General features: G+C 34.1%; 4 protein-coding genes across 5 annotated transcripts; 1 reads left to right on the top strand and 3 right to left on the bottom strand.

The window, feature by feature from the left end:
• Window positions 1-1,687: 1,687 nt before the first annotated feature.
• LOC129285064 (UPF0496 protein At4g34320-like) lies at window positions 1,688-3,678 on the bottom strand. 2 transcript variants are annotated; one of them, XM_054920608.1, is made up of 2 exons: window positions 3,266-3,678; window positions 1,688-2,985 (listed from the first exon to the last, which is right to left on the bottom strand). In XM_054920608.1, exon 2 carries the CDS (start codon window positions 2,968-2,970, stop codon window positions 1,849-1,851), a length of 1,122 nt encoding a protein of 373 aa, XP_054776583.1. In that variant the 5' UTR covers window positions 2,971-2,985; window positions 3,266-3,678; the 3' UTR covers window positions 1,688-1,848. The 2 variants fall into 2 exon arrangements, with proteins under 2 accessions (XP_054776583.1, XP_054776582.1); XM_054920607.1 differs by having other exon boundaries at window positions 3,295-3,678.
• An 8,689-nt stretch (window positions 3,679-12,367) lies between these two features.
• Window positions 12,368-12,996, top strand: LOC129284832 (putative lipid-transfer protein DIR1). The gene has a single exon (XM_054920317.1). The coding sequence runs from the start codon at window positions 12,394-12,396 to the stop codon at window positions 12,715-12,717; it is 324 nt and encodes a 107-aa protein (XP_054776292.1). The 5' UTR covers window positions 12,368-12,393; the 3' UTR covers window positions 12,718-12,996.
• A 1,409-nt stretch (window positions 12,997-14,405) lies between these two features.
• Window positions 14,406-19,300, bottom strand: LOC129284936 (dolichyl-diphosphooligosaccharide--protein glycosyltransferase 48 kDa subunit). Its single transcript, XM_054920456.1, has 13 exons — window positions 18,940-19,300; window positions 18,388-18,524; window positions 18,074-18,199; window positions 17,691-17,744; window positions 17,453-17,566; window positions 17,064-17,119; window positions 16,939-16,980; window positions 16,739-16,814; window positions 16,555-16,626; window positions 16,333-16,458; window positions 16,146-16,250; window positions 15,486-15,569; window positions 14,406-14,611 (listed from the first exon to the last, which is right to left on the bottom strand). The coding sequence occupies exons 1-13, from the start codon at window positions 19,205-19,207 to the stop codon at window positions 14,558-14,560; spliced, it is 1,314 nt and encodes a 437-aa protein (XP_054776431.1). The 5' UTR covers window positions 19,208-19,300; the 3' UTR covers window positions 14,406-14,557.
• Window positions 19,301-20,051: 751 nt separating this feature from the next.
• LOC129286656 (deSI-like protein At4g17486) lies at window positions 20,052-24,216 on the bottom strand. Its single transcript, XM_054922633.1, has 4 exons — window positions 23,981-24,216; window positions 21,625-21,877; window positions 20,948-21,235; window positions 20,052-20,555 (listed from the first exon to the last, which is right to left on the bottom strand). Exons 2-4 carry the CDS (start codon window positions 21,833-21,835, stop codon window positions 20,311-20,313), a joined length of 744 nt encoding a protein of 247 aa, XP_054778608.1. The 5' UTR covers window positions 21,836-21,877; window positions 23,981-24,216; the 3' UTR covers window positions 20,052-20,310.
• Between the last annotated feature and the right edge of the window lie 509 nt (window positions 24,217-24,725).

Raw genomic sequence — 24,725 nt, 5'->3', positions numbered from 1 at the left:
AAAAATATTTTATCAAAATCATTTAAATTTAAAATTAAATTAAATTAAAGTGTAGTGTAGTCATTTATTTCAAAAAATTGTGTGCATCAAGAGTTTGAAAAACAACTATCATTTTAATAAAATAATAGAGCATTTGACGGAATTTATCACATAATTTCGTTTTTTTTTTATAAAAAGACAAATTTCATTAAACAAAGAAAAACGATTACAACAAAAGCCAAGAAGAAAAAAAAGAAAGAACAGCAACAAACTAAAAGCAGCGAAAAGAGACCACAACAACAGGGGAATCTGGAGTGATTTTTTATTTATTGGTGAATAGAGTGACTGATATTATTTGTTTGTTTGACTTTGTTATCATTTCAATTTTCATAACTCGAGCAATGCAGGCATACCGAGCAGCACGTTTACGGGACCTAAAAGTATAATTTTAAAAACATAATCAAGGGAAGAATTTCGAAATAAAAAACTGTGGAGCTTGTAAATGTAGTAACGAATATTTATCTTTATCGAGTCAAAAATGTTAGCAACATATATACACGCACGCATCTATGCGCGCGCGCACATAGACACAAACATATTAAATTAGATATATTGGGGAAATATGGAAAAGACAGAAGGATGAATACGCCACTCCAGGCATGCTGGTTCTTATAAGAGTTCCTTGCTGACTAATTTATGCGTATTCATTCAGACAAGGAATGATATCAATTTGTTATCAAATTTTTGAATGTAGACGATAAAAAATTAAATACTTAAATTTATATATTTCAAATATTTTTTTTTTCAATCAAGTTATCACATATATATTTTTATTCCTAATTTATCATATAATTAAATCCCATTATTAATAATATTTTGAATTTATTTTTTCTATGTTTAAAATTTGCTTGTTCTAATTTAATTTAAAAAATTACATTAAATATATAAGCTTAAATAATAAATATCTATTTTTCTCCATATAAATATAACATTGAGAATGTTTTTAAGAGCTTGATACAACATTATTGGCTTTTCAAAAATAATTCTTGGTTTAATTCTTTTAAAGACCATTCTAAAATTTAAAATTTAAATGCATCAATTTGATATGAAAAGTGTGCCTTGAAAATCACTTAAAAATCACTCCGAAAAATTCACTTAAAAAAATTTAGAAAAATCCAAGTTTACCGTAATATTTCTTTCCGAAAAATTAATTATATTTCTTTGACAAAAACCATGCCAGTCACAAAAACAATAAAAATTGCTCATTCTATACCAAAATTTAATGAGACGATGCTCTTTCCAAAACACCTACATGTCCATTCATTGGATAAAGATTTTTACATCTATTGAACAGTTTTTTTGGCAAAAAAAAAAGATATTTTTTACATAATATGATGCATATTATGTCATTATAATTATTATTTCATCTCTCTTCATATTGTTATTTATAGGTATTAGCATTTTTCTACAAATTATATTTTTATCTTTGACCCCTCCATTATATATGTTTATCAAATATTTTCCTTCAATAAGATATCAAGCCTTCCCCCCTTCTTCATGATTTAAATTATGATGTAGAAGAGATGCCAACTAAACAACCGTACCATCAAGACGTCAACTCTTAGTTGTCTAAGGTGTATTCGATTTTTGAAGCAATGCCACTGTCAAGTTATTCAAAGATTCAACAAATAAGAACAAACAACAAAAATCAATAAAAATTTTGAACAACTTACATTTCATGAATGAACAACCAATTTCAGCTACCTTAACAAACCCAAGGAATAAAATCCATTGTCTTTTTGCCTTGAACATGAAAGAAAATTCAAATTTTAAATTTACTAAACTTCTGCGCATGGATTATCTTTAACTTCAATTGTGAGGATGCTTTATGATTCTCTGGAGAACTACAGTTCTGGCCCTCCTTATGTCACGGCTGCACATATCAGCTTGGACTCCTAGTTCTTCAACATTCTTCATAAACACCCCAAGCTTCTTCTTAATCTCCTCTATTGCAATCTTCACTGCTTCTTCTTCAATTGCAAAATCGATATTACGCAGTAGAGACTCAATCTGAATCTCCAACCTATCAACCAGAACCCTGATATTATCCAGGTCCTTGATTGCCACATAAGTACCAACCTGGATTGAGCTAATCACTTCCTTCTGTCCCTTCAATGCATTTTCATAGTTCTTCCAAAGAGAATCAATCCATTTTCCCATTGTCCCAATTGGGATTGATGTTGCAGCAGCAAGAGCAGATGCTACTGGTGGAGCAGCAACAGCTGCTGCAACAACTGAACATATCAGAACCGCAGCAAATGTAGCTGCAAATATCATGCTTGTGACCTTCCTCCATGTGTGGATGGATTTGAGCTTCTTATCAAGCTTGCTTTTTCTTACTTGCAACTTCTCAAGCATTAGCATTTGCTGCTTATATACCGACTGAAAGATTTGGAAGAACTCTTCGGTAAAAGGATCACCAGCTGCTTTGAAATTCTTCAGTTCTTGTAGCGTTTTTACAAACCGGTTATCTCCTAACTCTGCTTCGTCCTCAAATTGTTGCAGAGCCACCAGTATAAGAAGCTGGCCATCTCTAGCTCGCTTTAGGCACTTCTCCAAAGCAGCACAGAAATCTAGAGTCTGCAAGCTATTCTCAAAGTACTCCTCAACTAGATCAAAGAGTTCTTGGCTTTTCCATATGTCTTTCTTGCATTCCAGAATCACTCTGACAACTTCTTGGTTCATCTCCAGAAGGCACTCTGTGACTTGTTTTAGGGATTCAAATGAAAGAGCTCGAACATCAACGCCACCTGCAAGAGTGTTTATGACCTGATTTGTTCTAGCATGAAGTGTTGTGTCAAAGGATTGCAAATCAGCATCAAGCTTGCAGGCAGCTTCATATGAACACAGCTCGGTTGTATAGTGCATATCAGTATTGAAATTAATTGCATATGATGTTTCAGGGATCTTCTTGCTTATGTGGCTCCCCATTGCTCCAAAGGAAATCTGATCATACAGAGATATGCAAAACCAAGCTTAATTCAGAACCCCCTTATGATTCAATCTCCAGAAAATGAAATGAACGCGTGGAATGAACAAATTACACCCAGATAGAGATTTTGAAAAGTTTAAACCTAAGAAGATTAAGAACAACCCAGTTTGGCAAACAGATGAATGGACGCTATCTTATATATTTAGATAATTCTAACATCATTATTAACATAGAGACAAACAAAAGATCACCAGATATTGAAATGTATGAACAAGTGGATTGAATCAAACAAACCCAGATAGAGAGCTTGAAAAAGTTCCGACCTCGGAAAGCGATTGACGGGGAGAAAATCCAAAAGAACGACAAACAAGTTCGTCGAAGCTAATTTGAGGAGTTGTTCTTCTTTCGTTTTCTCAAAAGAGGAAAGTGAGATAATAATGAACTTGAGGTTCAAGGGGAATGCAGAATCTTAAAGATATTAAGAACCGGTAAGGACCAGGGAATTTTTAGGGGGGGTGGGCTGAGAGATTGATTTGAGAATCGCTTGCACGCATGAGAAAAATGAAGGTAATGCTGAAGATGGAAAACGCGGGAAGCAATACCCTTTATATGTTTTCTCACTCTAGAAATCTATCTCTTATACACTGTACAGTTCTCACGCGCAAAGCAACGATTATCCAAAGAGAAGGGAGAAGCAAGCTGAGCTCAAAAACATCAGCTTTCAGATTTGAGAGAAACAACAGACAATGTTGCATGAAACGATCTGTTATTATTTACAGAAGAAGCTTCTAAAAAGGGTGGCGTCAGCATCAAATTTTTCCTTTAAATTTTCGGGTATTTACTAAATTTCCAAAAGACCCATTTCGTTAGATATTTAGGGAAAGCTAATTGAATAATTGATTGATTAATAATTGGATCTAACTTCAACCTGAAACATCAAATACTTCTTGAAATGCTGTTGCGAAGCTTCCAAACAAGTCCTATCAAGTCTGGACGCCACCGGCATAATAAGTTGGTTTTTTTTTTTGTTGGGGGGGGGGGGTTTAAGGAGAATATAATCAATATTTACGATTCCTGTTGATTAAACTAATTTAAATTGTACAAAATGAATCCATGATAAGAATGTTGACCTGGAAGTATATTGCCTTGTGGTTCAACGAGCTATTTGAAAGATAATGTCATCCTAGTCACTAGCATCAAGAGAACGTAGAGTATTGTTATATGCGCTAATAAGCTTGTTTACTTGCTAACTAAGACATGTAAGTAATTTAATTCTTCTCGATCAAAAATTTTCGATTCCTTTGTCATTAAACAAGTAGTACTTTACATCCAACAAAATCTATACATACATTCTTTATGAACTTTTATGATATGTTTTATTATTTAATTAATATAAAATTTGATTTGTTTTTAGCTTTTACGAGTATTTTTGAAAAATATAGATTCTGCGTATGAGCTGAAAGAACGTTCTTTTTTTAAAAAATCCAGATTATATAATGCTTGTATATGTAAATATATAGTCAGTGTAACTCTCTCTCTCTCTCTCTGGTATTAGCCAATGTAATATCTAAAAACAACAGATAGTTGCTTGTTTTGAATTTATGCAATACAATAATGCGTTATTGTAAACTTAAGATTTCTCTCAGTATGAATTTTTCTCATGTCCATGATATTTTTAAAATTTAATGTTAATTCAAGAGAAATATTCGATATTCAACTTATTTAAATATTTCAATTATATGCATAAAATTATTATCAGCTACATTTTTAACCAAAATATCAACAATATGCATGAAATAGTTGAGTAAATATAATATATCATAAAATAAAGAGTAAAAGTAATTGAGAAATAAACATAATCTATAATAAAATATATTAAAAAATCAGACAAGTCTAGTTTCGATTCAGTTGAAAATTTGAAATACTAAGTATGCAAAATCGAACTAGGTCAATTTTACAAGAAAGAAAACCAAAATTAATCTTTTACCCAAAAAAATTAATCTTATTTAATTTTAATTGGTTTAGTAGGTTTAGTTTGGATCAGATTGATCCATTGGGTTTGGCTTGGTTTCTAAACACCCTTATTAAGGTCATATTTATTCTAAATCTTTTGAATAAAATATAAGATAATTTATTATTATATTTATACTTTTTCCACCAACCATAACTGGTTCAAGTAGTTTGGTGCTTGTTCCTATTAAAATTTAAGAACCATATTCTTTGGCATAGTTTTTTTAATATAATTTTTGTATCCACATGTGATTTGAACAACCAACGTTACATTGATTCTTAACTGATGCCTTGGCGGAGTATTATTTTTTAATCAAATAATTAATTTAAGTTATCATCAAGTTCAGTTTAAACTTCAATATGTCTCTCTCTGTTTTTTTTTGAGAAAAAAAAAGGCAGCACAGATTTTAAAACAAGTCAGCTATTTATTTATGATAAAATGACAATAAAATCTCTTTAAATCATATACATGACAAGTTAATTTTTTAAAATGTCATAATTTTACTGAATTTTCTAAGAACCTTTTTGTTATTAATAAATTTATATAAATAATTAAATTTCTCTTGTAACAATATCAAAAATTTGATAGATAAAATTGTGATTTGTTGTTGTATTGTTGCAATTATAAGAAATAAAGTTGTGATTATGTAAATAAAACTTGTAATCATTATTTATTACTTTCAATACGTATAGTAATATCAAGAAATTGATATGTAAAATTATAATTTGTTATTACGGTGTTATGAATATAAAAATAAAAGTTATGATTATTTAAATAAAATTTGTGATCATTTTACTTTTAATAAAGATAATTTGATCATTTATATAAATTTATTAATGATAGAAAAATTTAAAAAAATTTAAATAGCATCATGATATTTTAAAAAAATTAAATTATTATTTATATAATTTAAAAAATTTTATTGTCATTTTTTCTTTGTTTATTTTGATGAAGCGAAATGTAAGCCTGTGGAGACTGGAAACGGAGTCTCATTGAAAGCTACCCGCTTTTGTCAACGGAGGGTAGGCCCCATTCCGTCTCTGCCATGCCCTTCAATGACACTTGTCTTGGTGACACGTGTTGAAAATAACGGCCGCCACACCTCGGCGTGTTCGTAACGGATTCGATGCTCCATCAACCGACCCTTCTCCTCGCGTGATGTATACGCTCCGCTACTGCCACCGCCGCACTCCGACATGGTCGCTGCGTTATTTCTTCGCGGGCTTCATGAAAAAAACTCGGCACCGAATTGCGGCACAATTCAAGTCTCTAGATTCGTGCCGGCTTCCTTGGTTTTTAAGATGAAAAAAATGCACTATTGTCATATTATATTTTACACTCATTCATCTCAATTTATAAAATATTTTTAAATAAATTTTTATATATCAATAAAATTTATTAAATATATTTTATAATTTTATTTTTAAGATAAAAATATAAATTTTTAAAAATATATTTTATTTAATACTCTACTAAAAAAATAATATTAAAGAAAGATAATATATGAGAAGAGTAATATTGAAAAAGTATCATTAATAAAATTTTATTGTTATTAAAGTATCTTATATTTTAAAACATTAAATCTTTCATAAAAGTGTTTTATAATTGGAGACGAAGGGAGTATTTATACTCCGTCTCTTAAAAAACATAAGGCATTTTGTAAGAGGTTAAATATTAAAAAAATGTAAAGTATTTTTAATATTTTAAAATTTAATTATTATCTTTTTGTCAAAAAGTACTCTTATTGAATAAATCACTTTATATTTATTTTAGTGTAAAACAGCCTATTAAATAAAAATAAATATAAAAAAATATGATTAGTTTGAATCTAGTAATTATTTTATTAGATGTGAAATTTGGTTAAAATGTTTCACATTTTTTTAATGGAGGAAATATAATTTTTTTCATGAATCAGTAGAATAGGCTTTATAAAATCAAGAATAAAATATTTGTTCACTTTTCTATTTTGCCTTAATGTAGACTTTCATCTATTTTAAAAACCTAAAATTTAGTCTAATCCGTTAATTCTACTAAAAAAATTTCAAAATCATATTTTAAAATTAAAATTTGTATTAAATACATACTAATTTATTCCTCACCCTAATAAATCATAAATTATATTATTTTGACAACGACATCTTTTCATTGCAAACAAACATATTTGCAAATTTTAAATTTAAATTATTTATAAAATCTCTTGAACTTATATCATTTTATGTTATGTGATGAAAAAATATGTATTTGAAATATGTTTTTAGCAATTTCAAAAAATATAAATAAAGAAGTTTCAAAGATTTGATAAAAATTAAAATCATAATATTTTATCATATGATAAAAAGTAATAAATTTTATAATATAATAAAAAATTGAAAATGTCTTAATTATATTTTTTTAGTTGTATATAAAGAATATATTTTTAAAAAATATAAATTTTTAGATAATTCTTATATTAAAGAGTGGCATTTTGATCAAATTAAAAATTTAAAAGTCAAATTTAACAATCAACATTTTAAATATACAAAAGATGTTTATATAGCATATATTTAATTTTAAGAAAGATTTATATACATTTTTAAAGTAAAGAGAATGTGTATATATTATAGTATAATAAAAAGTAGCCACTGTATTTTAATCTAAAATCAATCATTAGAAAAAAAGTGCAGCTTACCTCAAAATTTATGGCAAGTATGGATCCACATCTTGGTTTTTTTGAATAAAGATTAAAAAATGTATTTTTTAGTATTTTTAAACGATCAATTAACATTGATAATATTACTACATAGTGTGTGTATCTAGACTTACTAATTAACTAGGTACTATGTAAAAAAAAAAAAAAATCTCCCTGCACTAATGAACAGCTGGCGTCAAGACATGATGTAGATGTGTTGGTTAAAAATAATAAATGACACGTTGCTCATACCAACTTAAGGCTCATCCGTAGAAGAAAGAAAAAGTTTATCACATATTGTTACAGATTATATATATTTATCTCAGTTAGTTATAAGATTGACCGACTATTTCCTTACATCATATACCTATATAACATGTCATTGTACCGCTGGCTAGTTGAAGCACAAACTTGTGTACCCTTTTTTTTTTATATTGATAAACATTTAATTGACAAAGTCACGTAACATGCTAATCGTAATGCAACATATTGCAATATAGAATAAGAATATCAATTGTTTTATATTATTAAATTTTAGGGTACTGATTACTTTTTTAAAAACATTTAAGAGTGAAAATCTATTTGAATTTAATTGCCAATGTCAATGTCCAATACTATATAAGCGACACTACAATAAGCTTAACACTGGACTTTAGAATAACCAATGCTCGTTCAAAGATAATTTATGTACAAAACACCATTTACCTTTTTTCTTGTGCCCATGTATTTTCTTCAAAAAAAAACTATATTCAAGGATACGATCAAATATTAAGTTTATTATTATTGCCTCTCTTTTTTAAAAAACAAAAAACAAAAACAAAAGTACAAACTTTTCTTCTATGATCAATTCCCCTTCTTGTCTTTTAGCCCCTGCCTGCCAAGCACATGATAACCTTGGACTACAAGAGATGTATCTGAATTAAATGTGACAAGAAGTCGTATGTTTATGTTGCTACGTTTGGATATATACAAAAAACTTAATTTCGAAGTATCTTGTTTAGTCGTATTAATCATTGGATGTATGCGCATTAGTAAGGCTTTATATCCATCTATATCTTGTTTTATTTTGCAAGTTATCCTTGATTTTATAGTAAAACAATACTTTTTATTTTAACTTAATTTTGTAAAATTGGAATCTCAAATAATAAAAAGTTTCATATAACATAATTTTATCATCTTAAGAAATCATGGCACGCCGCTCATATAACTTATTAAAAAAGATATTATATATGTATGCACTCGTTATAAGATGCTTTTAAGTTCCAACTACTTAATTGAAACTAAGAAATAATAGTTAAATCATTAAATAAGTTTTAAAATAAAAAAAAATCAACTTTGTTCCTATTAAAATAGAGAGAAAATGCACAGCATACAATGAGCTATAAATATATTAAATTTATAATAGGATTAAAATTAAAAAATAATAATAAATAATTCTTTATGTGTTTTACATTGACAACAACAACAATAAAAAATCTTTTTAGAAGGTACTTTAGGGACTAGAGGGAATATATACACAAACACACATTGATATGCGTGGGGTCATATTAAAACTGGTGGGACCATTAATTAGGCAAGGTTATCAGGAATGAGGTGTTTTCTTGGTGATGAGAAGAAAAGCATAGATGGAAGCTAAGACATAACACAAAAATGTCACAAATCGGTCAAAAGGGGGAAATTTAAGGCCTATCCCCTCAAGGTTAACAAAAATAGAGAAACAGAAACATATTTCAAGATTGAAAGCAAAAGACACACCTCTAAACAAATCTTAAAAATACTAGAGATATTGTAATTTAAACAAACAATCACGTGAAAAATAATCGGATATCATTGTTACTTGCTGGGAATCACTTCCCTTTTCAACACATTCGTAAACACGTGTTATTTTAATTAAATAATATTTGCATAATCATTTTTTTTACATATTTTCCGATCATATTAGACAAGAAATATTTATTTAGTGGGCAGAAGATGGCGGATTCAAATTAGGCCCATTATCATCTGACGTTAGGAGGTTCATGGGGTTCCAAATTCAAGTATCAGTATTTGTCACGTCTCGCTTTGTGTCCGTTACTCTTTTTTTTTTCTTTTGGGGCGAAAGCTAGTTTCTGCGTCCAACATGTGTTATGAGCTTATCTTTCGATTCAAATAAAGATCTCGAGGATGTTGTCACCTGAAGCAAACGCATATATATTTGTTGTCCAACGTCATTACTTCAAGGACTGTACCGTGATGTCACGTGGCGATGTTTGTGTTTTTAAAAATGGTGGTTTTCTTTTGAAAAAAAGTGGGTGGCTCATCAATATCCTCATCACTATGTATGCTTTGTCATGGTATGAAAGAAATCTTCAACGACGTGCATGCAATGCAAGCAGAGGATGCTAGAGCAATAATTTTGCTTTCATTTTTTGGGTCCATCATAATTTTGTATAGGTTTGGCAAAAAGAAGAACGTGGGTGGTTACGGGATAAGGCCGGGTAAAAAAAAAAAAAAATCCAAGAATCACCATTGTTGAAGCTACTTTTTGTGTTAAATAAATTTAGGACTCGATGTCATTCACACTGACTTTCATGACAAGTAACATGGTGGTAAATTATTTTCATCATATAGGATATCCATAATTTTTTTATTTAAAATATTCAGATCTATTTGTAATTTTGTGTAGGCAAGGCAAGTGAGCTCGTTTCCTCCGACAAGATTGCAAATAGAGCTACCTGCCACGAATGATATCTTGGTGATCGTGTGAAGACCAATATAATGAACAATCTGCTGGTTAGCCTCACACAGTATGGGTAAAGGGGGCAAAATTGGCATTGGGTGCGTTCTGCCTCAGTCTTCGAGCTGAGTGCACAACTGATCGGGGGCTAGTGCTGCCTCCCTGATGAGCCCATGGCAGGGCAAAACCAGTAGGATTCGTATGTGGTAAGGCTTGTCCTGAGGATTATGGGGTCCTCCAAGACGCCGCACGGGTGCCGTGTGCTGCGCCAGACTCTAAACTCGTGACAGAGTGGTATCAGAGCAGGACGTACTTTACTGCTGTGTGCCTGTGGAGTCCCACGTTGGGACTAGTCGACCTCGGCACCACTCCAAAGGCCTGCGAGGTGTAAGTGGGTCTAAAAATAGGGACTTGGACGGGAAAGTTGGCCGTGGTCGACTCCACTCCTGTTGGCTCACGGGTGCGAGTGGGTCTGAAGAATGTAGGACTCGGGTGGCCATTCAGCAGTAAGCTGATGTGTTTGTGGCAGTACTGTACGTGCGATCTTTGAGCAGAGTCTTTCTCCCCTAGCACGAGGGCGTGCTAGATTGGGTGTGGGAGAATGTCACGAATGATATCTTGGTGATCGTGTGAAGACTAATATAATGAATGATCCGCTGGTTAGCCTCGCACAATATGGGTAAAAGGGGTGACATTGGCATTTGGGTACGTTCTGCCTTAGTCTTAGGGCTAAGTGCACAATTGATCGGGGGCTAGTGCCGCCTCCCTAATGAGCCCATGGCAGGGCGAAACCAGTGTGATTCGTATGTGGTAAAGCTTGTCCTGAGGATTATGGGATCCTCGGGACGCCGTACGGGCGCTGTGTACTGCGCCAGACTCTCAGCCCGTGACATACCAATCAGATTCCAAAGATTGTAAAAGAAGTCAGACCGGATGGTAACCAGACGTGGGCTTTTTTTGGGCCAGAAACCATACGTGGTCTTTAAAGGCCCAAGTCGGAAAGTTGCCTGTCTAGAAAAAAAAAAACAAAGAAAAAGACGACTTGGCTTCTCTCCACTTCCTCCCCTATCCACTTCCTCTCCACTTCGCATCTCAACCGTTGGATTCATTTTTGAACGGTTGAGATTTGATGTTTCATAAAATTATTATTAAAATATAAAATTTTATAAAAAATGAATATAATAATAATTTTAAAACATCAAATCTCAACCATTCAAAATAAATCCAACGGTTGAGATGGAAAGTGGAGAGGAAGTGGAGAGGAGAAAAAGTGGAGAGAAGCTAGGTCCAGAAAAAGATGATCAGTAACTGCGCATTATTGTACCTTCCTAAGATGTCTAGGGAGAACCCTGTTGCATGCTTGTCCAAATTCCTTCTCTACATTCGCCACATTTTCATCACCACAAGTTAAACTTATTCTAAACATAATTCTGGACTATTTTACGTGATAAGAGTTTAATTTAGCTCAACTTTTATTTTAAGTCAAACCTATGGACTGTGGGATGGAACAGCAGCTTTCGAGGTTTGAGCTCTAATCTCGCCCGTGACCATCTAGGGCTTCACAAATTCACGTGTTCATACGTAACAAGAAAGGTGACGATTTCAATTTCATGCATGATTTGATAAACAAATAAGTGTATAGTGTGCATGGGACCCCGATATTATCTAGCAAAAACTAAAGAAATGCAAGGGAGTTGTATCTTAATTAGAATTCTTGAATTCAAGTTTTAAAAACATAACAGCATTTGGTGATCGATAGAGTTTCCACTCGAAACCATACTATAGTCCAAGCTTTAATTGGGACCCCTAATAATTTACTACCGGAAAAAAAAAAAAGTACAGATGAGCAGGGGGCAGCAAAATCCAAGGCTTGCTCGTGATGTGCATTACATTGGTCCATTATGTGTGCCCCAATCCGTGTGCTCTCCACATACCTAATGGAATATTACTATAAATATAGGACCCAGAGGTTGAGTTTGTATATATAAAGATAGAGGGTTGTCTATAGTATTGTCCCCAGACGTATAATGGAAGCTTACGGGTACAAGAAGGTGGCAGCGACGGTGGGGCTGATGGTGATGGTGATAGGCGCGAGCATGGTGAGAGGTGAGGGGCTGTGCAGGATGACGAAGGAGGGGCTGGAGGCGTGCCGGCCGTCAGTGAGTGGCCAGAACCCTCCTCCGCCCACCAAAGCTTGCTGCTCCGCCCTCTCCTCCGCCGACCTTCCATGTCTCTGCCGTTTCAAGTCCTCTGGCTTCCTCTCTTTCTACGGCATCGACCCTGACGCAGCCATGATCCTCCCTCTTCACTGCAACATCGTCCAGTCCTCGTTCCACTGCCAACTTAATTAAGTTTATCACTCTTGCCTTCATGGCTCGTGCCTGCCTATACTTATTTGTGTGGCTCTCAGCTTTACTACTTATTACTCTTATTGTTTTTGTTTATTGTGATGTTAGTGGTTTTTTATTTGTAGTGTGTTTATTAGTGCTTTGCATGTTTTCACTTTGTCATTTGGTGTTCCCCCGTAACTCTGATTGTCATTGTACCTTGTCATGAGTTTTCCGTTTTTCTTTGGAATCGTTTTGTTAGAAAAGCGTCTTTCAAGTTTCAAGGCAAAGTACTTTGATGTTAATCTCTCTCTTTTTTTTTTTGGGGGAGGGGGGAGGGGAATCTTGAGAAATGTAAAAACCTGTAAATCGTAATATTAATTATGGATATATATTTAATATTAATATACGATAATTTTTAGAAAAACATCTTATTTATAATTTATAAATAGTACAACTCAAATTAAATTTTATATATAATAAGAGGCCTCATATTATGATTGCAACACTAGAAAAGTCTAAATATCTAAATTTTATTAAAAAATTATTTATAAATCTTGAACAATATAATTCACCGTTTCAAAATTTAAAAATATAATTAATAATTTATTTTTTGAAAAAAAATTAAAGCCAATAAATAATGACTAATAATATCACGAGACATGGATCATTATAAATTTCTAGTAAGTAATAACTACAATGACCTCGTTATTGGCTTACAATAACTATTAACATCCCTTTGGATATCACTTATTTGGGGTCAAATGAAATTTGCTAGGAACATTAATTAAGCCAACTTTATTTCAAGGTCAGGGAGGGATCATGTGTTATTGGCTTCAGACTCAAAGAGAAAAGCACAAATGCAGCACAACACAAAAATCTTAAGAATCACTCTAATGGGGGAAAATAAAACCTTCCTTCCCAAGGTTTTTTTTTTAAAAAAAAAAATTGGGGGTTGGTGTGCGTGCGTGCGTTTTTTTTTTTTTTCTGTGGTGGGGGTGGTGGATACAGAATTATAATTACAAGGTCAAAAGCAACACCCCCGCCTCCTCTTCTGGCCAACTCATCTCTCAACAAACCCTAAAAACACAACGTATGCAATTTTTATTTATACACAACGTATACGCTAGTAATATTGCAATTAAACAAATATCACGTGAAAAAAAATAGAGATCATTACTTGCTGGGAATTACTTCCTTTTAAAAAAAAAAATTCTTAAATACGTGTTCATTTAAATAATTGACCAGATACATACATTTTTTTAGAGACTTCTCGTGTTTTCCAACATATAATACACGAACAACTTACTTCTACTTAGTTTAATAGCAGGCAGAAGGAGGTATAGAACAACGTTTGGAGAAGATTGTTGGTCAAAAAGGAGGGGGGAAAAAAACGTTGAAGAAGATTAGCCCCTTATAATATGCATAACTTCGGAGATGCATGGACTCAGACTTCAGTGTTTGTTCCGTCTCGCTGTGTCCAATCTTCTTCTTTTTTTTTGGGACCGAAGCTTTTGTGTTCAAATTGAGGTTGTGGTGGCGACTGACTGGTTATGGGTTAAGCTTAAGAATTTTATAATAAAAAGATCTTTAAAAAAAAAAATCAAATAGAGATTGACTTGGTTGAAGCCTACGCATGGCAGAGGTAAAAGCTAATCGTGTTTTTCAGATGTATCGAGACAAGTTAAAGGGTGACGCTTGGAGTACACAGCTAAATGTAAAAGACCAAACTAAAGTAAGGAAAAAGTAATGTACCTACAATAAATATAAAGCATCCGCTCATACCATAGCCTAGTCAAAATTTTTCAATCTCGCAAGTTAGGTTTGACATAAATATGGGTGCAGAAACTAGATGGAAAAAGATTTACGTTGGCTTGTTGTAGAGATGGACAACAGTGAAGACGAAGAAACCTGTCATCTGCATTACAATATCCAAAATTATATCTCACATAAAAACCAATGAGAAAAATCAACAAGATTCAAAAGAAAATCGGTCACCTATTGATATAGTCACAAAACTTTAACCTGCAATAGCAACCTCTGAATGAAACATAGCCTAACTAGGAACCTTCTTTTTTTTTCTTTCTTTTTTGGCTTCTCGGAAGGGTAAATTACATCAAGAAAAATGGAGATGAGGAAGCGAGAGAAAGAAATGTTTGGTTTAAATTCAAATCAAAGATAAGGTCTAAGGTTGTGATTGGATGAGGTGATTTAAGAGTGAAAAAGTAAGTAATTTTTGGAGGTATTTTAATTTCTTCAGTAAAAAAATTCCTTGTTAGAATTACGAAACAAGCGATTTTCAACTTTCTGAGATAATTCAGCTGCTCAGTCAAAAAACAACAATGGCTCAATGAAATAAATTTGAAAGAATTTGAAATTTCACCTAAATAGGTGAACTTCCATACACGCACACGTGCAACTTCCATAGATACAAACAAGCACATGAGAAGGCCTGGCACACAGCCTATGCACACGTATATACATTTATAAGGACACAAGCAGGCATGCAGTACACACAAGTGCATGTACACAGGAATTTTATAATTGCTGTAGCTACCACACACCAAATGCATCCAAGGGTGGAAACAATGGGTTACCCTGGTGGTTGGGTGCATGATCCAGAAATATTAAATGCAGAACAGCAAACAAGGGAAACAAGCTAAAAAGATAGTGGATGGGAGGCCAAGACACATGTTTTTAGAACAGAAATAAAGTCACCTCTACTTGATAATCAGGTCACTTTTCAAATCAAGCTTCATGTGTGAGTGTGAGGGAGGGAGGGAGATACTTACCATTGAAAATGCTGCTCCATAATAGGGATAAGCTGCTGGTATAAATCTTTCGTATTCATTGTGTCTGAAGGGACGGACAGGAATCTGCACAGAAAATTCAAAGATTGAATCCCATGTTTTATTCAGTAATCTCAACATATAAAGGCAAATATATAAACACTAAAAGAAAAATTTACAATGTCAGAGGTAATTCAGTAATCTCAACGATATAGCAAATACATTAGGGCTCCAAATAGCAGTCATGGTAACATTCAATGATCAGACATTAATCAGAAGACTCAGTTGTCACTTATCCTATTGGATACCAGAAAAATCATGGATAACTTTCATCCCAGTACTCAATTTTCAGTGAAAGGAACTCTGATAAGGATTAATTGGTTAACATATTGTCGTGCTAGGGATGATGGTCCGCCTAATCCTCCCCACAAGCATAGCCTTCACAAATACAGCTAATGTTTTACAACTATAGCTTGGGAAAGACTAGGGTAAATTTGATCTAGTAACAAAGTTCTCTCCAGTTGATGATATGACTAGTTTAGCTAATCCATTCCTTACTGACATCCGCCATCTACTATACATATGGGTAGGTATCCAAGATGTCAAAATACAAAAAGATATAGATGTAGTTGTAGAGAATTGAAATTTAGAGCATCCAACTACCTGCTTCGATAGAGATAAGCTTGTATATCCAAGTCTCTGGTACTCAACTTTGAATTGGAAAACCCCGTAGACATCTGGAACTTTAAATGATGTGAAATAACGACCCTGGAAGAACAAAAAATAGATTATTGTATTCAAGCATTCATTACAGAACATAAGAGTAGTGAAAAAGATCTTCAGATGCGACCTTGCTGTCAGTTGATAAAGTCTTCAATACATAGGGGCTCATCATGTAAAACTGGACTTGAACATCATCAGCGACATAAGGTTCCCAGCTTGTTCCAGACCATTCATAAATCTCAATGGAGTATTCCTTTAAAAAGATTTGAGATGTAAGCCACAACAAACGGTGATGTTTCAACTAAAGCAAAGACTGCGTGTCTCAGCATTTAACTAATAATTAAATTACCAAATCATCATTTATCCTATAAATGGCTGGTTCTTCTACTTCCCCAACTTTGTGGTGTTGTACATTCACCGCCTTCATGTCAATACATGAAGCAGAAAACATGTAAGTTAGCTATCAGTAAGGATGCTGACAAGGTCATCAAAATAAACAACGGTAGCAGAATTAAAGGACTGTTTTTCCTTACTTTGAGATGACCTCTTTCATGGAAAACCCATTTGCTAAGTTCAGTCAAAAACTGCTCATTACCTGCCTTCTCATGTCTGATAAAAAAAAAAAAAAAATCACTTGGTTGTGACAATGTGTAAAGAGAGTAGACTGCTTTATTGGCTAGCAAGAAGTCATTCCAGACGTAGGAAGGGGGGCAAAGTTTGAATCTTTACTCACTTGGCTGGACTCCCAGCCTTTTGCACACCAGATCTGAAAAATCTGCAGAACAGAACAGAGTTGATGTCATTAAAATCTAGCTTACACTTTAGAAAACCAAGATCAGCAAGTTAATCTATTCATACCGGTTGCTGAACATGCTTAATGAGCCAGAGATCAATATCCGAGCATTATTTCTCGCCTGCAAAAGGACAATAACAAGAAGGGATAGTTAATGCATATATTTAAAATTTATCTTTTGAACACCATATGTTAAGAGAAAGCAATGAATTATTAAGATATTAATAAAAGAACAAACAGGGAAAGATAGTTATATTTTATCATTTCCTCCAGAGTCCAGATGTTTTGGGCATATCCTGCAGGAATTTATATTACTCCAAAAGAAAAATGGAAGAAAGATCATATACGATCAAAACACAAACATAACACATCCAGACAGTAATAGACAAGGAGGATCATGATCAAGGACAACCACAAGAGAGGACAGTAAAAAGAAAATAAACTGTTGATTCACCTGGACAACAGAAACTAATGAGATAGAAGATCCAGTGAGTGATGGAGGACTTGCCAACTTTGATTTTGGATTAGCAGAATAGGCTGAAGGAGATGCTGATAGAACTTTCAACACCTTAAGTAAGAAACAAAATGGTTATATCAATGAGGAACCAGAATTCAAGCAACTTCAATATAAATGCATTAATAATGCTCCCACAATTAAAGCCAATACAGCAACACAGATAAAGGCAAGTTACCAGACTATTGGAAGGATTCAATGAGTGGCCAATCCCCCGAAACAGAACAGGAGCCTGTTACATATTTATCCAAAAATAATCAGAACAGAAGGATGTAATGTACAGAGAGCATATTCCAGTAACCCACAGTTTCATTTTGTGCTAATGAGCAGAAAAATAACTCCCAAACAAAACACGCATCAATCCTGCTTGCAAAATTCTAACGTTAACCCACTAAGGAGAAAAGAATGAAAAACAGAGAAAGCGTCATAGGCTCAGACGTTGGTGCTAACAAATGATCACATTTATAAACAGCAAATTCATTACTCATATATGTTGATTGCTTAACCCTAGAGCATCATTGTGCATAACGCAAGTAAGGAGTTAATTAAAGTGGCACTTGCCTCAATTCTTTTGCTTCCTAGAATAACGTCGGACTTAATGAAACCATCAGCAGCAATCAGAGTATGGTCTCCTTCAGTAGCTGCGACAGCATAACCAGTATGATCTACAACCAAGGCTGCAGGATCCTGGGTACATATAGATATAGAGAAGCAGAAAGTAAGGTTTCACTGTCTATGAAGCAATGTTACAAACATCGAAGCAAATATACATGACATCAAATGATAGGTGCAGAACAGATAATTGTGAGCTTCAATAGAAGAATTATTAAATATAGGCCAAACAAATTCAAACCATTTACAACTACTGTATGTACCTCATCAAAGTCCACTCCACACTCAGTGGCAATTTCTCGGATTAAATCAGACGCATTACTATCAGCTGCAACTATTAAATCGTGGCCAGAATCAACAAAATCCAAAATAGCAGCTGCATCAATGGATCCTCCAAAACCTGCATATTTGTTAAAAGGTTGCATATATCAGTAAAGTCAGTGCAAGTTTCCCAAAATAAGTATAACTATATTTTCTCATGAAATCGTACGTAAAATTATGTTGTCACATAATATAAGTCTCTCAAAATGAGTCAAGCTTACACTTTACCTCAATTCATTACGTTTAAAGTCCATACCTAGTTAATTGCTTAGGAAATGTCGACACAATATAGTCGAACAGAAAAATACACGCTTGAATGAAAATATACAAGAAACATAAACTTCATTCATATGGGAGCAATTAAAATTTACTAGTAAGCTAAAAAAAAAAAAAAATCACTACTTCGAGTCGCGTTTTCCAAATTAGCAACATAAATTTATATCTTAGAAACTCCAAAAATTACAGCTTCCAGGAAAAAAGCGACAAAACATTACGTTCGATCGTGGGGCAGAACAGAATTAAGCCATCGTACAAATACTGGCCGTATCTCTGAAGTGAAATCTTTGGGTCGTCAGCGAGCTTGAAATCGAGATCGAATCCCCGGGATTGGAGAGACTTGAAGAACAATGAGTGCGACGATTTGATGGCGAAGTCATCGAGCAACACAAGGATGTGGCGATCTGAGGGCTTATCGGCCGAGAAAGAGTTGCAGAGAAGAGGAAGGAGTGAAATGAGGGAAAGGACAACGACCAGCTTGGCCATTCCGAGCAGTCTTGGGTTTCCGCAGCTCAGAGTCTTGAATCAAGACTGGGAAGTTTCAGCCAGGGGTCTTTCAACCACCAGAGATCGGGTTTATTTCGTTAATCAGTAATTGAATTATGGATCCCAAGATAAAAACAATTTTACGTCATCTTAGATGCAGAATTAACATTGGGCCTCCATGGGCCAGCCCAGGCACTATGTTGAGCCCGCCTACGTTGAAGCTTAAGCAGGCCCAACACTTGGACGCTGAGGCTTCATCTTTCGAGATACCCTCTCAAGTTTCAACTTGATTTTAGATTTTAATGGCCGAAGGGCCACATGAATGAAATGTCTACATTTACTGAGCACTAATATCTTGAACAGAATTGTTTTTAATAAAATAAATAAATACCAAATCCTTGTGGATAATTAAAAAACAATTGATTTTAGAGTTTGGAGTCTTGTTTCAATTTTTGAAAAACTAATTTTTATAAATTATTCTGAGTCAATTTTTTTCCATTTAAAGAATTAATTTGCTTCCGCGAACCCAAAAAAAAACCAATATAAAATTTAATATTGCAGCAAATAATCAAATATTATCTTAGAGAAGGGGGGGAAGCCTTTATCACTTGGAGACCGAGATTATCTTTAATCAACAGATTCCAGTAAAATTGTCTGAGCTTGTATTATAAATATAATTATCTTTCCATGCACAAACTTCTTGCTCCACTTGCTTGGCCATGCCTTCATCGATTTGATCCACTTCTCATTTGTGAATCACACAGCATGAGAAGATCCAGATCCTGACTTTCTAAATGAGCTAGATGATCTGTATGCTTATGTTTTCTCCAGCCATGAAATTGAGTTTGCAGACCAATATATATCAGAATATTACTTTACAACCAAAGATTACAAGCAATAACCAGACAACAGGTGGACACAAGGAAAGAAAAGTAAAACAGCGAAGCCATATGATGATAAATATTCGATTACAAATAAGGAAAGAAAATTTTGCATTCCTGGAGATCAAGGATCAGTGAAAGCCAGTGACTTCTTCTCCAGTGACTCTCATGAATCAAAATTACCAGCAAGACAGAGTTACAGATAAACAAGACAAAGTCTCCTCATCTCTCCTTCAATGAACCCTTTCTAGACCTCTTCAACTCCCATGGAGGCAGGCAACCTTTGTAGTGAGAGTGTAAAAATAAGGAAGACATTGATACCTCCCTTTGAGGCACCGAGATTGACGCCAAGCAACTGAAGGCAGTTCGCAGTCTCTTCTTTTCACTATCACCTCCTTGAAAATTTGAATCATGCTGAACGGTGGATGTTTTAAGAGCATCAGGGAGTATGCAATTACACAAGGCACCTACAAGGAATGCGTGAAAAGATGAGAAGTCAGAGGTAATGTAGTTGAAGGAAACAAGTCAGAGCATTTGACTACAAAAAAGAATGTTATTCGCAGTTCTTTACATGTCAGCTGTTATAAGTTTAGCCAAAGAAGCTGATAGTAGACTATAGTATTTCAATGACATGAAGATATGAGCCTGTAAGTACTTTGAAATATTTCAATAGTAGCAAGTGCCAGCCAAAAAAGTGTTATCTGTAACATTGGCCAAGAAGGGCTATGCACATGGAAGCACCATCAGAATAGAGATAATAACATTGGGAAATTCTAAGTTCCGATTGATCATTACTTGCCAATTGGTTCGAGAAAAACTGAGTTCTATTACATGTTAAGCATGAAAAATATTCATATACCTATTCTTGCAAGACGATTGACCCATTTTGGTATTGTATTTCCCGTCAACTTGAGGCACATATCCTCACAAAAATGGTTGCAGTTCTTCACAATCAAGTGATAAGTATCGCCATTGTAGTTTGCTGCCTGACGCTCCATGAACTCTCGAACCTGGAGAGGATCCAAGCTCGTTGTTCCCATGAATATTGACTTCCTAAACTTAAAACCAGGACATTGCCGAGGTTCAACCTCAAAGACGCCACTTGTCGGATGATCATGGGCTCCAAAAGCATATTCTACTCCATGAACTGTATGTATAGTTGTAAAATATCAAGAATATCCATAGGATTCAGATCAATCCAAAGCAGAAGAGAAAATATTGTAAATTATTCAGTTATCTCAATATGTGCAGACATGCATGATTATCTTGTGTTTGGCTTTGGGGGTCAAATTTATCAAATGATCTTTCAGAAGTAGGCAGTGTTCAAGCTATCATAATTTGAGTTGTGAACTACAAAAGTAAGGAGTTAGACATGGTACTTAAAAGTCCCATTAGAACTACTTCTCTTTAAGATGTAAATATAAGGTGCTGGGCAAGGGAGTAATTCCTCGGAATTTGACTAGAAAACCTAAATAAACTATTTCAACAAACAAATAAGGTTAAAAAAGTGAAAACAGGTATTATGTTCCAACTGACCTTCAATCCCAGTGTGAAAAATACCAAGACCAGCCCAATACATGTAGCCATTTACTGCCGTCAAATCATACACATTAAGATAGACAGGTGAATTCCCAGGATTGTTGCCAGCCGGTTTCACTTTTGGAAATAAGCAAAAACGAGTGGCTGATTTGTCTTTGAGACGAAGACGCACAACCGAAGGCCAGCTACTGTTGAATCTTGATTTCATGTTAAGAGTGAGTCCAAGAAGCACTCAATACCTATCTATAACCTGCATATATCAAGGCAACATTAAAATTGAAAGACACTAGAAGAAATGTTCTTTCAATACATGTAATGATGCATTGTGACACAACATAAATAATATTCAACGCCTGCCTGTTGTGGAATACATTAACTTTAGTTAAAAAGAAATATTCTTCTGCTGTGTAGTTTCTCTTGATAATAATTACATACCAATTCCTTATGTATAAATTTGAAACCACATGACATGCATGCAATGTCTCATAATTGTTATGGACTTGTGAAAATACTTCCATAATTGGAAAATATATGCCCGCCAGCCATTCGTGACATGGATTAGCGTTACATTTCATAAATCTTTTCTCATCATAAGCAATTCACAATTAACATGGAATGTCCTTGAATGGTTATTTTTTATTTACTTATATATTTATTTTGCATATGGCTTTTTCAATTTTGAAAGGCAAGAAATGTAACATTCCCTTTGAAGCCGATAATAAACCAGATTCATAATTCTTCTATGACCAAATTAATCTTTGCAGGAAAGTAGAAGCAGAATGGCCCCAGTTCCAATGTTCGATAAGATCAAGAAATTAGTTTCGCAGATCATCTAGTTTCATGAATGCTCTACATATAACTTCAGACTTCAGAGCTATGTTCTGGTGGCCAAAGGTGTGACTTCGAAACAATGATCATGCACTACAACAGATGAAGATTATTTATACCAGGATTAACTTATTGCATGTTCTGGGATCATGAAGCTAAGAAGTCCGTTTAGATTCCTTTTAAGAAATAGCATAGCGCTAGTTAGATACAATAAATGGCACAAGAAAGAGGGAGTCCGTTTAGATTCCTGGTTTGTCAATTGTCAACCTAGTTGTGACATGCTAAGGAAAGCATAATCAACAGGACCATAAAAAAGTGGATGTGGATTCAATGACTATACTTAGTATAGGCACTGAGAGTGCATGTAGTATCTAAACTATTGAAATCGAGATCAATGATTCTGAATTCATACTTCACTTGAGATTAATGAATTAATGGGTTTATCTAAATAATTGATTCAGATTTCAACGGTTCAAATTACAAGCACTTAGTGCCTATACTAAATATAGTCACTAAATTCAAATCCTAAAAAAGTGCAACCAAGCATGCCAAGCCTCTAACATCTTCAGCGTTTGTTCTCATGAAAACAGAACATGTTTTTCAGACATCTGCCATACATTGCTATATGTGCTTAAGACAAAACATTAGCATGCTACACCTAAATCGGTTAAGACAAGCAGACAATCCTTGTGAAAAAGCAGAGCATAGTCATCAACGTTTACGCAGAACAGTAATCAACTTCAGCGACTCTACCAAGTGCTGCTTATTTTTTCTTCCCTCTTCAGAGCGGAGTACGTGATGCTCGCAATAGCTTGCAAATTTGGCAATGTTCAGTCCACATCACTAGCACATTAGTTCTAACACAAACCTCGTAAAATCTGCCTCTTCGGTCTTCACGCTCTTCCCTGTGTCCTAAAGAAATTGACTAGCTATTGGTCATTCATGTGAATACACATTACTCCTTGTCCATTGTGCAGTGAATATTCCGACAAGCCAGGGTCTTTCCTGTGAATGAAAGCAGCGCTACCTTCAGAGAGATCATTTGGCCAAGATGGGATCTGAGCTATGAAGCCGCGTGCTGGTTCTGAATTCCCCACCTATACTATAACAACAGTAGGAACTTCGCAACCCAGGTTCCGAACTCGTTTAACGTCATATCAGGTTCCCTCTTTTCAATTTTAAGTTTCCATTTTTAGACAGAAAAAGAAGAAGAATGGATTCCTAACATATTAAGTTCCTAGCAGAAAAGAGCACTAAAATTGTGAGTTTTAAATGAAGATCCTACTCATGTAGGGAAAAACTAGCGAAGCAAGTACAAAAAGGAAAGCACTTTCTACGCCCAGATCAGATTAATAATTAAGAAAACCAAGAGAAGGGTAACCAACTAGCAATGGAGTAGCCGATCTTTCACAAGCAACAATAAGAAAAACAAAATAAACAGAAACAGTGAGAGAAAGAACTAAGAATTTAAAAAACAAAGTAGATTCAAGCAAGATAAGCGAAAAGTTCAGGAAGACCCACTGACCTTTGCAACTAGCGAAGACCACCCCAGAAGAGAGCGAGTGAGGATAAAGCTTCCTTCAGAAGATGATAATGATGGGACAACGCCATTGTTATGGGAAGGAGGAGGAGAGAAATCGAGAACGGAACAATGTGCGTGCCTGAAACTCACACATTGTCGTGGTTTGTTTCTGACAGTGATGAAGAGAGTGGGGAATACAGAGAGAAACTGCGGTGTCCTTTTGTTCTGGTCCGATGGGGAAAGATGGACCCGTTGGCTTATTGGAAATGAAAATTTAGGTGAAAAAGAAAAAGAAAAAGAAATCTGAAAATTATAATTTTTTCGACGAAAAAAGTGAAACCGTGAAGGAAATTCTGTCCCAATTTTGACACTTTGACTGGTATCACCATCACGGCTTGCCTTTTTTCTTCTGTGTTTTTTTTTTTGGCCCTTTTTCTTTTCTGTATTTTATTTCCTACTTCATAAACTACTATAATATTAGTCAATAATCATTATATTCATCTTAAGATTTTTAACAACGCGCCAACCAATAAGGAACTAAATATCTCCATTATTGGTATTTCGATGCCTTTAGAGAATTAGATTATACAAGTAGTCATGACAGTGATTAGTTAGTGCCTATTCATTGAACAAAAAATACTAAATGAGTTGTTAGACTTAAAAAAACAACAAGTATTTAATTTAGAATACGGTTGGTTATATTTCATTAATAGAAGGAGTAGATTGGAATACGCTGGATATTATTTTT

The sequence above is a fragment of the Prosopis cineraria genome, unplaced genomic scaffold (assembly GCF_029017545.1).
Source record: "Prosopis cineraria cultivar Desert tree isolate PC_DT_omini unplaced genomic scaffold, ASM2901754v1 PC11, whole genome shotgun sequence".
Classification (NCBI taxonomy): Eukaryota; Viridiplantae; Streptophyta; class Magnoliopsida; order Fabales; family Fabaceae; genus Prosopis; species Prosopis cineraria.
This window is presented reverse-complemented; position numbering and strand designations above follow the sequence as displayed.